The sequence below is a fragment of the Neopsephotus bourkii genome, unplaced genomic scaffold (genome assembly GCF_033783945.1).
Source record: "Neopsephotus bourkii isolate Nb327-2 ecotype Australia unplaced genomic scaffold, CSIRO-AGI_Nbou_v1 NB_768, whole genome shotgun sequence".
Lineage (NCBI taxonomy): Eukaryota > Metazoa > Chordata > Aves > Psittaciformes > Psittacidae > Neopsephotus > Neopsephotus bourkii.
The window spans coordinates 682,426-698,084 of NW_026901264.1; the positions used below are offsets into that span (position 1 = coordinate 682,426).

At 42.9% G+C, this 15,659-nt stretch overlaps 1 protein-coding gene across 1 annotated transcript; it reads left to right on the forward strand.

The window, feature by feature from the left end:
• The first annotated feature begins 3,927 nt into the window (after window positions 1–3,927).
• FGF3 (fibroblast growth factor 3) lies at window positions 3,928–9,981 on the forward strand. The gene is made up of 3 exons (XM_061354995.1): window positions 3,928–4,712; window positions 6,530–6,633; window positions 9,562–9,981. Exons 1-3 carry the CDS (start codon window positions 4,472–4,474, stop codon window positions 9,892–9,894), a joined length of 678 nt encoding a protein of 225 aa, XP_061210979.1. The 5' UTR covers window positions 3,928–4,471; the 3' UTR covers window positions 9,895–9,981.
• The last annotated feature ends 5,678 nt before the right edge of the window (window positions 9,982–15,659 follow it).

Below are 15,659 nucleotides of genomic sequence, written 5' to 3' on the forward strand. Positions count from 1 at the left end.
TAGTAGAAAGATTTGGACTGATCCAACTTCACCAGGATTAAAAAAAAAAAAAAAAAAGGGTTCTTGGTGACTTTGTTGGACTTTGAATGAAGGATTAATCCCTCAGTCTTCAGCAATTGAAACTCTTTCCAATTTTAGTAGGAATTTCCTGGAGGAACTTACCCATTCACACCATGATGTCAGTATAATAGAATCATAGAATCACAGACTGGTTTGGTTTGGAAGGAACCTTAAAGCTCACCCAGTTCCAACCCCTGCCATGGGCAGGGACACCTTCAACTAGACTAGGGTCCAGGTTGCTCCAAGCCCTGTCCAACCTGGCCTTGAAAACTGCCAGGGATGGGGCAGCCACAGCTTCTCTGGGCAGCCTGTGCCAGCGCCTCAGCACCCTCACAGGGAAGAACTTTCTCCTCTGTCAGGTTAAAGCCATTCCCCCTTGTCCTGTCCCTACAGGCCCTCGTTCAAAGCCCCTCTCCAAATTTCTTTTAGATAATAAAAAATAGATATTGTAAAATACATATAACAGCTAAATTAGCAGATGTTAATATCAGTATCAGTTAAAATCACATATGCTTTTAACCTAAATTCAGAAGCTTAAGAATTCTAAACTAATTTATTGTCTTAAGTGCACTATAGCATATAATATGTAATCTGAAGATCTCACATTGTTCATGAACCATAAAAAGTACCTGCAAACATGAAAAACACTTCATATGAAGTTGATAAAGGGGAAAATGATAAGCCTGATAGATGTTTAACGCTGACTTTCGAGAATTCTTTCTGTCTCTTTCCATTTGAAAGGATCTAAATCTTATTTTCTCCACCTGAGAAAGCATCCCAAACCTGGAAAACCATGAATTTACCCCCTAGAACATTCTTCTACTCTCCCTTTATCCTGCTTTCAGGGAGTTAATAGTGTCCAACACACTAAACATCATTGCCCACACGTGTAGAGCCAGTTGAGATGATGCTGTGTGGTCTGGAAAGTCATTTAAACAAGATTATATAGTTCACAGGGTGTGGAATAGCCCTGATAGGAAGCCTCAAAGAAAACAAGATATAGCTGTATAAAATCAAATGAATTTAGAAGCTCTTCCCACTACCAGCAGGTGTGAGTAGGCTGCACCGGGTAGGAGAGCCCCGAGCGGGAGATGACATTAGCACATTGCAACCAGACCCCTAATAGCCACCGAGGTGTTTGCTTTGAGCCCTTCCCACGGCCCACAGTGGGGTTAGGATGGAGTTTTAATTGGAGGAGGAGGGCCTTTCTTTTCTACTGGGGGATCCTCCCACCGCCTGGGTATTTACTGCTCTACAAATTGCAACTTCCTTCTTGTTAGATTAACAGGCTGGTCGTAAATCAGTGCTGGGGCAGTGGACCACGGAGTAAAACCCCATCCTAATTCAAGCGGAATCGTCACACAATGTGCTATGTGTAATGTTTATTGCAGATTAAATTCATACATCATGGGGGGGGGGGGGGGATTTTATGAGGTTTGCGGGTTTTTCCCTTTCTTATGTTTCCATTTACTTAATATTTAAATGGAACTATGCATTGCTGCGCTGTGAAGATCTCAGACGCACATACCTGAATATGTAAGTGAAAAAGACAAGTGCTTTCAGTGCTTACGGTGTGCACGGTGTAAGGATAAAAACGTCTGTCCCAGATACCCTCTTCTACCCAGGAGAAACGCTGTTCCACAGAAAATACTCATTCCCAGCCACTTAATGGCTCGTTATCTGCTGCAATCCTAATCTAGTTGTACCTATATTACATACTGGAGAGCATTTTCCCCTTCACGTGAAGTAACAGACCCAAACTGCTCCCTGTGATTATTACTTCGGGGTTATAAGAAGCTTTGGGGCATAATTAAAAATATTTCCAGCAAGCCCACATCTGACATTCCCCCCCCCCCCCCACCCCGGTTAGAATGAGACCACATCAAAGGGACCCTTTTTGTTTGCAAAAAAAATGGTCACCAGACAACTGAAAACACAAGAGTGGGCTTATGTTTTATTGTAGAGATGTCTGGCTCGAGCACAACAACTTCAGGTTACTTGCTACTCAGTATTGCACTAAGCGAGACAAGCTACTTACAAACCCTTTGCTATTTCCGTGGAGGTTGTATTCGTTTCGTTTTGAAAGGGAACCATTAATGGCAAAGACGTTAAATGTTGCCATCCCTAAGAAGCAGGATATACAGCGCTGGGAAGCCTGTGTTGGGATGCCCAGGGCGGAAAGATTTGTAGATGATGGTGCTAATTACGAAGATGTGATCAAGATGGAAGCAATTTGAGCAGAAGTCATTAATGTGCTACTCTTCCACCCACTAAGCTTTTGGATTTCTTGGGGGGGGGGGAAGAAGGTCTTGTGACATTGGGGGTGTTTTTAATGAAAAATTGCCTGCAAATCCCAAACTGTCAGCTGCACACCCATGGGGCGCTGCTCGGACCATATATGTCGTCGGAGGAGATGGGCTGTAATTACTGGCAGTAATTAAGTCTTATCTCGCCTTCACGACGTTCCGATGAAAGCATCTTCCAGGAGACTTCTACGTCCACTTATTTTTCTGCCACCACTTTTGCCTTGTAGCTCGACAGAGGGTCCGAGTCTGTACGACTCGATTCCCAAGGGATTCCTGGGAGGAAGGGCTGCTTCTTTTGGGAAGGACTGAAGGATTTATACCGCAAGCAACGAGCCCTGCTACACGCCAAGATTGGGGTACAGCGTGTTTCTGTTCTCGTATTTTCCCGCAGATGCGACGCTTTAATTATTTGAATTTCCAGTGGTTTACTTTTACTACATGCACTGGAACTGCAAGACAGCCTGGAAGTGGCATTGCAGCAGCACGGCAATCAAGAATTAATTGTACAAACATTTATCATCCCCAGATCAAACCCTCCGTGCGAGGCTGGGGCTTAACTTGCGGGGAGGACAAGTGGGAGGAAGGAATGGTGGTAGCAGAGAGGGGTGATTGGGGAAGAAGAGAGTTATGTGCTTCCTTTTAATCCAGGCGACTGTATAATGAAAAGCCTTTTAGCCTTAGAGAACTACTAAATATTAAGCACAGGTTAGAGTAGGAAGAAATGTTCGATATCATTTCGTCCTTCTGCAATTCCTGTTAGGGAAAGGTTGTATCACTTAATTTTCCCACTAGTAAAAGCTTCTTGTTTAGTTTTAAAGCTGTGTAAGAAAATCCTCGTGATCTACATAAAAATGTCTTTAAAAATATTTTATATCTTCAAGTTCACCCATTCGGGGGGGCGGGGGGGAACCAGAAAAACAAACAACCCATCTCAGATTGATCAAGGTCAAACGCTTGAATCCTGACGTGCCTCACTTCAAAGGTGTATTTATGTGCCCTTTCAGCACATTAATACTAATTATCTCCCAAACACTTCCCTAAAACTCCTACTGACTGTTTCAGATGCAGATCTGATTAACGAACCGTCTTTGAGCCTCACACACAGGGAACAGCGCAAATTCCGGAGCTGTTGCACCTTTTGCCTTCTTTTCTATTTATTCCTAGGCAGCTCCATCACCTTTGGAACTCGTAGGAAGGGGTGTGAAGATACGCGGGGGGGGGGGGGGGGGGGGGGCAGCTAAGGAGTATCATAGTTAAGGAGAAGGATATGATCCAGCTTCTCGCATATCATAACGCTCCGGCTTTAGTGTTAATTTAGAAATGACTAAAAGTCCCTAAAGAATGCGTATCTGTAACCGTAAGCTGTTTGATATACTACTAACTGCTTTCAACACGGGGGACAAACCTAGGCGGGTAGAAGATATTCACTCCGAGCATCCCCCCACCCAGCCCAACCGCAGCTGCCGCGGCGGTGCCCAGCTGAGGTTCCGCGCCTCTCCTCGGGGCAGGAGAAGCAGCAGCTAACACCACCCCCCAACTCCCCCCTTCCTCTCCTTGCGGGATGTCGGGGCGATGCTGTGTAATTTTATCCACGCTGCGCTCTGGGAGTTCACACGAGAGCGGTACCTTTCGCCTCCTCTGCTTTGCATCAGTTGGTCGCAGCTCAGGCTATTGTTGCAGGAAGCAGCTTTTATTTCTATGCTCCGTCGATCAGCTATTTCCCTCGCAGTCTCTGCCGAAATTCAGCGGGTGTCGCCCTCTTCTCTGTCTCCCCCTCCCTCCTCCTGCCTTTCTGTCTCTCCTGCATGCCGTCTGTCTAGCTAGAAACCCAAGGAGAAGGTTGATGATGGCAGCTCCATCTAATACAAACAGCTGGGACTCTTCGATGGCCTTTGCTGTTGTCTATTGATTTAAGTAAACCTGAGACAGATAAAAGGGGCAGTTCGGGGCCGATAAAATCTTGCCACTGCTTCGCGGCTCGAAACAGTGTGTGTTCTGCAACTTCGGAGTGCTGCTAGCAAGACGGCTTTAATGGGACCCCTGGTGCCATTTGCTCCAAGCCTCCATCTCCCCGACAGACTAAGCGCTGCAGCCATCATGCCACAATGGTTATAATTTGGATCTTGTTCCTGACTTTGTTGCAGGAGCCGTGGGCCCCGGGGAAGGCCACCGGAGCCCTCCCGAGCCACCCCCGGCAGTGCCGGGATGCGGGGGGCCGCGGCGGCGTCTACGAGCACCTCGGGGGAGCGCCCCGGCGAAGGAAGCTCTACTGTGCCACCAAGTACCACCTCCAAATCCACCCCAGCGGCAGGATCAACGGCACCCTGGAGAAAAACAGCATCTACAGTGAGTACCGGCAACACCTTTCCCCATCCCACATCCCCTGGAGGGGGGGGGGGGTCTCTCCCTCGGACCAATTGCTGCGGCTGTGGCGGAGACAGTGCTGGACCGCGAGGTGGTGAAGCCTCTCCCGCCTCCCTTCCTGCCTGGGGCCGGAGCTGGACGTGCGGTGGCTCCGCCAGGGCTCCTCGGCGAGGGAGCTTGGGTACCCCCAGTGCCGGAGTTTTCTCGCCGTCCCCTCGCCGGGCTTAGCGAGATCCCGTCTCGGATCCGGAGGCTGGCGGGCTCGACGGGGCAGCCCCCTCTGCCCCTGTCCTTGTAGTGGGGGCCTGCCCTGCGGCGGTGGGGCTCAGAGCGGGATCCCTAAATCTTCCTCCCCCCCTCCCCTGCCCCCCCCATGGGGACCGGGACCGGGACCCTACCCTGCTCGTCCCGCCTGATCTGTCACTTGTCCTCGTCCCAGTGGAGGATTCCCACGCTAGACCAGCCCAAGCCCGGGCCGCTGGGCAGCCGGTGCCCTCCCCGACGGGCAGCAGACTGCCCTTGCACCCCTCAGCTTATCTCCCGCGGGGGGCTTGAGCTTCCACGGGCTAAATCACATCTGTCCCCTTTGATATGTGCTGCGGATAGGCGGTAATTAAGATGAAACGGGATATGCGGGGAACGATGGAGTTTGTGCGAGGGCGGCAGGAGGGAGGGGAGCCCAGCTGGATCAGCGCTGCCACTGCCCCGGGGGAGCGCAGGGTACAGCCCGGCCCCGGCCCCACCATCCCAGAAAGCTTAAATCCCGTCTGGTGATGGCACACAGAGATAAGGGAGATCTCAGGGATCTGTCTGAAGTCCATAAAGGAAAACCACTATTTCCTCGAGACCCCCCCCCCCCGCTATCAAAGCCTGGAAGAGGCGTCCTTCGGCAGCGATCCGGGACCTGATTCAAAACAGCTGTACCAGACCCACCCCAACTCTCCCAGGCCAGTAATCCAGCTCTGCAGAGGGGATAGGCGTCGGCTTTGCCGTATCGCTGCCAATAGACGGCAACGGGTTTGAGTGCAGGGGGCACCTCTTGCCTTCAGACACTCAGGGAAAGTCATTAAGGGAATTGAGAGTAGAATCTGAGCAAGCCAGCGAGAGAGCCCTGCATGTATAATGCTACATCTCCCAAGCCATTTGTGCCTCTGTCAACATTGTGGCACCTTTGGCTGAACGCTTTAGCTGGTATCGCACCAGCCTCACCTGTGATGCTTTTCTTGTTCTTGAGACGCCATCTTTGACAGGCTGAAAATCTCCTTCCTTTTAATTTGGCTTGGACAGTCATAATGTCCTTGTCTGGAGGGCTATGTTGACCTCTTAAATGACAAGTTTCTTTCATGATTATATACCTGGCTTCAAAAATGCAGCCAAATTACTTTGGTTTACCCCCTGGAGACCTCAGCAAGGGCTTTGTCCTGCAATAGGCAGCTTTGTGACTGGTTTCATTAAGCCAAGAGCTCTTGTGCTGGTAAGAATTAAAGAAGATTTAAACTTTTTTATATACATATAGGATTAAGTGAACCTATAGTTCAATGTCAGATCTTTTTCATTTTTTAGAGAGTTCAGTCTCAATCAGATATCTCAGGTTTTATTGTCAAGCAATTCCCACATTGTTGGTTTATACAGTTTCAAATAATAGTCTGGTTTAACTCATGGTTGCACTGTGATCTTGATGTTAGGTAGTGAGAGCTGTGAAATCACGCTCTGCAGGTAAGCAGATGTTCAAATGTATCTTAGGAAATTGCACGTGATGGTGGAACAACAATATATCTCATGACTTTTTCTGTTTCTAGGTATTTTTGAAATAACTGCTGTTGATGTTGGAATCGTTGCCATCAAGGGGTTGTTCTCTGGCAGATATCTGGCCATGAACAAAAGGGGCAGACTTTATGCATCAGTAAGTTGTACTTAAGATTGATGTCTGCCTGTCACTTCCTATGGGAAGAAGGGGCCTAGTGGGGAGCAGTGATTTCTTATAAATAACCATTTAGAGAGAAAAGAGTAATGTTACAACCGATTTCTGTCTCGAATTATACAGATAACAAATTGATATATTTTTTTAAACTGGAAGGAAGCTGTGTTCTTATTTTCTTTTTGCCTGTATTTGATGTGGGTCTTGGGCACTAGCAGAAGATATACATGTTGGATCACAAATATCCGTAAGTAAATGAAGCATCTCTTATAAGAAAACAGCTTACTGACAGGAGTTTCTTTGCACAGAGCATTTGGCTGGGCAGTGAAGGAATTTACAGGTACTAAAAGGCAGGGCTGTAGCAAGGAAAAAAGTGCGAGAAGGTACAAGAAGATAAAGGTGAAAATAAACACTTTATTTTACTCCTTTGATCTAATTTTTTGTCCTGGTCTTTGAGGTAAAATCTAAGCTTTGTTGATATTAGTGGGAGTCTTGCCTTTTCAGCCCAGCCAATATTTCACCCCAGTGAACAAAACACTTCAGCTTAGATTTCCTTGCATTCAGGAATATATAAAGGCGTATTTGTCAGTGTGTATACTACACACATGCCTACCTCCCTAAATTTCTTAAATTGTCTTTGATTACATCCCTAGCAATCTTGTGATCTCCTACTGTCTAACAGCCATACTGTGCAGTTTCTCCAGGAATCCCATGGTACGGAAACAGATTTGAAGAGGGTAAATATGGCTATGTAGAATTTGCTTCCTCCAACTAGTCCTTAGATAAGATTCTGTCAACTTGAACAGCATAATATGTCCTCAAGCAATGCCACCTTTTTCCACATGAATGCCACCTTGGTAACACAATCAACTCAGTTTCCTCACTTAATGTATTCATTCCTCATTTAATGTATTTTACTCCACCTTTTTAAGAATGATCAGATAGTGTTTATGACCCAGCTTCTGTAATGTGTTTCATGGGGTGCACACTGATTAAAGCAGATCACAAACAATTCCTGCAAAGGAAAATGCAGCCGAAGTGGCATGAGAACATACTAGCTCTGCTGTGCCAGAGCTAAAGCTGGCCACTTCTATGCTTCCAGTTAGTATTCTGATTAAAGTGGGCATCTTTTTTTGACAGAGGTTGCTCCATTAGCTGAGAGCCAGTGTTGCCCCACAGAAATTAACGGGAAGGATGAATTTTCAAGTTCTTTCTCATCTTTCTTTCTTCTTGTTTTCCTCCAAATGAATTAAACTTAAGTAAAACAATAATAAAAATTCTTAATAAAAATCTGCTCGCCTAGAGCAGTATAGCCCAGAGAACCCTCATCTCCTAGACTTCCCTTTCTAGTGTGAGGAGCATCAGGCCATCCTGAAGTTTGTTCAGCTGTCACGTGCCAAAGAATATCAGCCACAAAAGGTTTCCGAACAACTAAAAGAAAGATAATTTCTGCTGTTCCAGCTCAGGTCTGTGAGACACTGTTTCAGATTTGTGTTTCAGAGCTGCAGGGATAATCCAGGAAAACCTATTTCTCTCCAACTTTTTTTTTCTTTTTCCCTAGAAAAATAATATTGGAATAACTCTGCTATTCCTTGGCTCACTAATTTTCCCATGTCTATAAAATGAATTTGTTGAGCCTGCAGAATTCGTTTGCATCCTTAGCATATTTGTGATAATCCTCTAGGTTTATCTTCTGTGGTAAACCCTCGACAACCAGAACTGAGGCAGACAGCAGAACAAATCTACCTACATCTGGTAGTTGTGTGTGCTCCAGCACCGCAGCATCTGAAACCCTTGTCCTTGTGAGGAAGGGCACTTCCGTTTTACAGCTGTGAAGCTGAGACATGTGGAGTCTTTTAAAACCTTATTAAATGCCTATCAGCATTCTGGTGACTGAATAGCACTAAAAACATGTTGTTAGTGGAGCCTATGGCTTTTCAAGCCCCAGCTTGGCTACCTGTGCCCTTCCCATGTCCTCCACAGAGGAGATGTGAAATAAGAAAAGCTCAGTGAAGACCAGGGTACCAGTTCCCTTCTGCCTCAGGGCCTTACATGCTAGATACTGAAATCCTCATCATACAGGTACAGCAAAGATGATTTTAGTTAAGAAAACATGTACAGTGTGGGAGGTCCTTTACTTGTTCTGTTCCTACTGCTCTCAGGGAGGAGGAAGGAGTCCTCATGCCAGGCTTTTGCACAGTTTTCTCTCAGCTGAGATGAAAAGGGAGAGATTTTGACAGCTCATGTAAAATGTGAGCACCCAGGATGGGTGCATATTCTCCCTCAGGGTTTGTGGTAAAGGAGCACCCTAGCATTTTGGAGGAACACACTGGTGGGCAGGGTGTGATTTCATTTTGTCATGCTTAAGCAAACAAAGAAGCCTCATAAAGTTGGGTTTTTACTGCTCAAATATCCATAACAAACTGGGTGTAACAGACTACAGGTGTATCTAATTAATAATAGACAATTGAAGAGCCAGATTTTACAATAAACTGTAGGATTTTGCCTTTTTAATAGATGGCAAAGGTTGATAGGCAGCACTGCAATTGTCCATCAGGTTCACAGGCATATTTAGGTCAGTAAGAACAAAACCAACACATTTACAGCAACACAATCAATCAGCAGAGTATTGATTCCTGTTGACACAACATTTTTTGTTTTCACATTGTTTTTTGGTCTCTTTCTGTCTGTGATCCTGAGTATTCTCGCAGTGCTGACAGGGAGTGCCTTGTTGCAAATTGGTCTCAGTGCAGAATGCTTACCTTTCGTAGCACAAGAAGTCTCAGTTTTTCTTATGACACATACTGTAGTCCTTATCCTAAAACTGAGTCTTGCTTAAGATTTTAGTCCAATCTTCTGGAGGTAGAAGAGATCTGTTACTCATGGTCTTTCTTTGTCATGTTTTTTTTACAGGAATATTATAATGCGGAGTGTGAGTTTGTGGAGAGAATCCATGAATTGGGTTACAACACTTATGCATCCCGTCTCTACCAAACTGTACCTAACAGAGAAGGCACTAAGCGCAAAGCTGGTGCAGAGAGACTCTGGTATGTCTCGATCAATGGGAAAGGACGACCTAGAAGGGGCTTTAAAACTCGCAGAACACAGAAGTCCTCTCTCTTTCTGCCCAGAGTATTGGATAACAAAGACCATGAGATGGTCCGACTGTTCCACACAAACGTGAAGTATCGAGAGAGTCTCCTGAAGCCCCCAGACAGGAACCAGCGAAGAAGGAGAGGACACTGATGGGGATGGAGGAATCCTCTATGGGGGCTGGAAGTGACTGAGAGTCTTCAAAACACTACTAAAAACCTAACAGCTATGATTTTATGACAGACAGATTTTATGCACTGTATAACTGACAGTCACATCACTTACTTTAGCTATTGTAGAATTATTATCTGTGGTAAAAGATATGTGAGGTAAACTAGGGCACATTCCAATGTATATTAGTTGGATGTAATAATTTTGTCAATGACTTTCACATTTTCTTTTCTAAAAAAAAAAAAAAGCAACAGAACTATTTTAATTACTAGTATTTTCATTCTAATTTTCCAGAGTTAGTGACCCTGTCCTCCTAGAGCATATGGATGTTTTACACTTACCAATTTTGTGTCCACAGAGAGGATATATCATTTTCATGGCTGTTTTAGCAGTTCCTCATAAAAGCCTACATTCCTATTTTTATGGAATACAGGAGTTAGAAAACGGGTTTATTTTTCAACATACATATATTTAGTTTATGATCAGCCAGTATCATAGAATCACAGACTGGTTTGTGTTCGAAGAGATGACCTTAAAGCTCATCCAGTTCCAACCCCTTGCCATGGGCAGGGACACCTTCCACTAGACCAGGTTGCTCCAAGACCCCCCAACCTGGCCTGGAAGAGTTCCTGCCTAAGATCTCATCTCAACCTCCCCTCGAGCAGGTTAAAGCCAGTCCCTGCCTTGTCCTGTCCCTACAGGCCCTTGTCACAAGTCTTCTTCCAGCATTCTTGTAGCCCCCCTTTAGCCTCTAGAAGGTATAGGTGTCAGTTACACTGTCCAAGAAAAGTAAAACTGTAAGCTACTTCAAGCATTTCAATAGAGCTACACATTACTAGATTATTCTTGAAATTGTTTAATTAAAAACACAAGACACCTTACCTTGTCATTCAACAAATGAATGTTGGTAGAGTTGCATTTGCATTGACCAGGTTTTAGCAATATATATACCTCTTAACCGTCTGATGAATCTTCTTCTAAAATAGGACCCAAATAGGACGTGGAAGCTGAATTTGTGGTGTGGACTGAACTTGTGATATAGGAAAATTCTACACTGGGGATGAGACTTCTTATCAAGTACTTTTGCTTAGCTAAGTTCTTAACAGGAAGTCCTAATTCTAGATTAATTATGTTCCAACTATTTGGAGGTCAAAATAACAGTCCCATTAGGCATACAAAAACTGTAGTGACAGTGGTTTAAGGTGGCTGCTCTATTTTCCTTTCTTTTCCAATGCTTGTTATTTTCACTAGTCCTAAACTGAAACCTACAAATTCAGATAGGAGGTAATGATCTTGCATTTTGGTTCAATCCATATAAAATTGTGTTTCTATACATTTTTCTACTCCAGTTCTGGAAGCTGACTTTTGCAAAGTTGAAGGGATTCCACATCACAGGTTTTATTTTGAGGAAGAGTTTAAGCTTTAAAAATGTCTCTTGACATCAATGGAGATGAGAGAGTACCACAAAGATTTAGATGTGCTTGAAAAGCCCAAATAATGGTCATTTCAATGAGATTTGGCCTTGTGCTCTTCACTTCCTAGAATTAGACCTCGATCCAGCATGGCTGGAGAAAAGAGAGGCTGCGCTGAAATAAAAATTCTATCTGAATTTAACTAAAGGTCTGTAAGTTAAATACAACATTATGAAGAATCAGACAGTAGCAAATCCCATTCCTGGTCATACTGACACAAAGGTTTTCCTGTGAGCTACCTACTGAATAACAGTATGATCATTTAAAACTAGGTAGTGTAAATCTTCCATCACTAAGGAGGGAATTCTGTGAGAGAGAGACATAAAATGGGTCCATAGAATGAGTTTACTAAGCCTAGTAGCTACAGGTTTAGCACTGCTTATATCATTACAAAGCTAAAACCAGAAAGGAATCATTATACCAAAAAGTATGCACCTTTGTATGCTTTTTGTAATACTCTAACAAAGAAGGAAACTCTGAATAAGAAAGTCAAAAGTATTTGATCTCTGCTTTTCTTTATACCTAAATATTGTAAAAAGACACTTAAACAATGTACATTAAGCAATGCAATAATAATACACACAGACTTAGATTTAAAAAAGACTGCTTAAAGCCATAAACCACGTTCCCAAATTGTCTTGTTTTTGTAAAATAACCAAAAGTAGTGACGGGATGGATCTTCCCACAAGTAATCAGGCAGTATCATGTCAGGAGCCACTGAAAAAGCTGTGCAAAGAAGAAACAGAAGAGACTGAAAAAGAAACAGAAAATTTCAAGTTTTCAATTTTGTTTACTTACCTGTGACCCATACAAGGTCCAAACTACTGCAGAATTCAAGCTAACTTTTGGAAAGTTATTTTGATTGTTTTGCATCTTGGGCATCAGGGGTGTTTTGAGGACCCATTTGTTGACAATGCCAGCTACCTTAACTCTGGATTTGCCTTCTGGCTACTGAGGTGGCTGAACTATTTGACTGGGTGGGAAATCATGCATGGCTCCTCAAGCTTCAAGAACAAAAAGCAAGGCAAAGAAAGTGCCGGTAATCTCAACTGGCAGGGGAAAATCACCTCCAGCTAAAGAGGGCTGTTTTCCCCTCCATGTCTGATTTCTGGGCCATTTTTATTTTAGCCACTTTCAGATCTACTTCACCTCAACTTGTAAAAAAAACCAAGATCCATTATGAGCTTTCTCTCCTCTAAAAGCTGTTGTAAAGCTAATGACTGATGTCCGCATCAGGTATTTTGGATACCTGATGTCTGCAGAAAGTGAACAAACTCCTGTTTCCCATGGCACAAGGATGGCATCATCATGCCAATTCCAAGTCCATTTCATATCAAACAAACACTTAGTCTTCACTCTTAGCTTCTTTCAAGGGCAAGTGCTTGTGCTGACTGTATCCCTGTTTCTTTCTCTGGTTTTATGTGATTTTCCTCTTATTCTTTTCATAGAATCATAGAATCACAGACTGGTTTGGGTTAGAAGTGAGCTTCAAAGCTCATCAAGTCAAACTCCCCTGCAATGAGCAGAACATCTTTAGATCATGTTCAGAACCACATCCAGCCTGGCCTAAAATGTTTTCAGGGATGGTACTTTTCTCCTTCTCCTCTTTTGTGGTCAGTCAATCTACCTGCCATAATGCAACAGAAGGTAATTGCTGTAGGTGATAGAGGAATATAATTCATTACAAAACACTTCCTTACTCCTGTCTCTGTTTTGAGCTGTATTGCATATTTGTTTTAGGAGCAGTGTTTTAACCACGCTTTCCCACAGGAAACTGTAATGAAGTTTATCCTAACACATGAACTAGATCCTTATTTCAGTTTCAGTTTTCATCCCAACAGAGTCTAAAATGCTTACACTGAAAAAAAGGAGAGGGGAGACAAAAGAAAAGAACATTAACTGATTGGATGTGATGGCATTTTAACTACAGTAGGCAAGTGACGATTTTCACATCAACCTAAAACAATTTTACTGACATTCTTGGCATTTTAATTTGTTCAGCCCCACTGCAGAAATTCAAAGGAGATGGTCTGGGGATATGTCTTTTCTTTCTTTTTTTTTTTTTTCTCTTTTAAGAAATATTAATATTCTTGTTCAAATACTTTTCATTACAGACATTCGTTACTTAATATACTTTTAACAACCTTGAATTTCACAGTTCCCAGTTACCGACAGGCTGAAATCCTACTCATGATAATTATCTTAGTTGTATCCTTTATCGCAAATTATTTATTTGGACCAGAAGCTTACCTTACCAGAGGCAGTAGAGTTACTGTTACTTTCTCCTTGGATTATAAAATCAAGCTATATCTTCTCTTTTAAAAGTTTTTTTAACTGACTTTATACTTTTCCATTATCAGACTGGGCGGTTTTCATTCCTTTGCTTCCCAGAAGAAGACATTCAGCTTGATCCATGACGACTTGATTTATTTCTGAAACAGAGGGGGTTTTAGTTCATTCAGTCCCTGCTTCAGCCCATCATAGCTCTTATATTTCAAGCTGTTCAAAAGTTCATGTAAAATCTTCTGGTTTTTGGTGATTGTGTTAGCACTTTGGTGGTTATCTGTTCATAAAGATTAAGAGTTGTGCATGAAATATAAATGTCAAATAGCTAAGTTACAAAACGTGATGTTTCCCAATTTAATTTCTCATCATGGATTTTTCCTTTCTTTGAGGGTCATTACCCTCTCCTGAGATTGTATTTTAGTAATTTTGTGGTATTTCTGACTTCTTGTTTCATTATGTCTGATACTTGTTTCCACAAGCCCTGCTACCGCCACCCCTCGCTTCAGCAAGAGTAGTGGTGCACTGTATTTGTATTTGGAAACTGCTTCACACTTACACCTGAAGCATTTAGAAGAGAGATTGGTGACATTGCTTGAGGTAATTTATTTCATTACAAAGAATGTATAAAATCTCTTTTCCTCAGTCACCACAAGCGTGAAATAATGGTAGAGGGGATTTTTTGCTCATACTTTTAAATAGCAGTACCCAGCCCCAAAACCCCCCTCTTTCGAGGCCTTTTGTGAATCTTGGATTTCCTGCTTTACTTCCTGATGCTTCCTCTTTCTTCTCTGCTTTTCTTTGCAGATGTACAACCCTTTGTGAAGCAATAGGCAAAGAAATCCTTTTGACCACATGTGCCTTTGCTTTGGGTGGTTGCATGGACCTGGTTTGGGAATGGGGCTGGTATTAGTTCAACTATTCATTTGACAAGGCTCAACTGTTTCTTATAATTGTCCGAGTCAAGGATGTGGTTACTCCCCTAGCTTTCAGAAGGTTTAGTCCCACCCAGAATAGTTCAGGCTGAGAAAAAATCTAGACAAGAAAGCTGATATTCCTCATCAAAAATTTGGTTCCAGCCTTATTGGTAAATATGAGCTTGGAGGAGCAGACAAGTAAATATATTTAAAGTTGTAGCCAGGCAGGGCAATGTGAGGCATCACAAAGCAATGAAATTGTAAAGTCTCTTTGAATTACAGCAGAAACTTTTCCCCTGCCACTGCTGTGCGCTGACATCCAGGATCTCCCTCTCAGGCCTAAACAGTAACCTCATGAAATAAAGCTGTTAATGATGACAGTGAAATCTTCGAATCTTAGTGCTTATTTGTATTTGATAAAAAGCACAAGCTTATTCATATTTATACGTACATGTATTGCACCATCATATAGAATTGTCCTCAGAAAAAAAGTACAATCAGTTGTGTTAAAAATGAGGAATCCCTTTTTGGCCTCAGAAACTGAGGGAAAGTGCAAAAAAAGAGTGGTTTACAGTATACCTCTTCAAAAATGTAGTAAGGCAAATTAAGCCAAACATGTCTAATTTTAGTCATTATGAAATTACTGAATGCCATATACATAAAGCAAATACAATTCCATCTTTGCTCAAAGAAAATAAGATTCTACATATTTTTCTACTCCTGGAACTGAATGTTTCAGTTTTAATTACCAGGAATGTGCTGAAGGCCTTGTAAAAAAAAAGGCATTCAATTAGGATTATGTGTTACTTATGTGCAGAGTTGTTTTCTAAGAACCAAATATTTGCAAGGTGATCAGGATTGCCACCCTGCCAAAACACCCTGATAGGAGCTGCTGTGGTCTGTCTTATTAAAACAATAATCTGTGTACAGAAGGACCTTCCTGACAGCTCTTCTTCTTTCCTTTTAGAATGCAAACTGTTTTTATTGGTGATAAATATAGCATCTTTCTACTTTTGCCAGTAAAATACACAAACAAAGAAACAAGTGAAAACAACATCTGGTGGGACAAAATACA

What these genes read in the sequence shown, in the direction of transcription:
- FGF3 (XM_061354995.1), top strand. Translation starts at nt 4,472, where the DNA reads ATGGTTATAATTTGGATCTTGTTCCTGACTTTGTTGCAGGAGCCGTGG. An exon ending in GGAGAAAAACAGCATCTACA is followed by an intron (nt 4,713 to 6,529) that starts GTGAGTACCGGC and finishes TTCTGTTTCTAG; the next exon opens with GTATTTTTGAAATAACTGCT. An exon ending in GGGGCAGACTTTATGCATCA is followed by an intron (nt 6,634 to 9,561) that starts GTAAGTTGTACT and finishes TTTTTTTTACAG; the next exon opens with GAATATTATAATGCGGAGTG.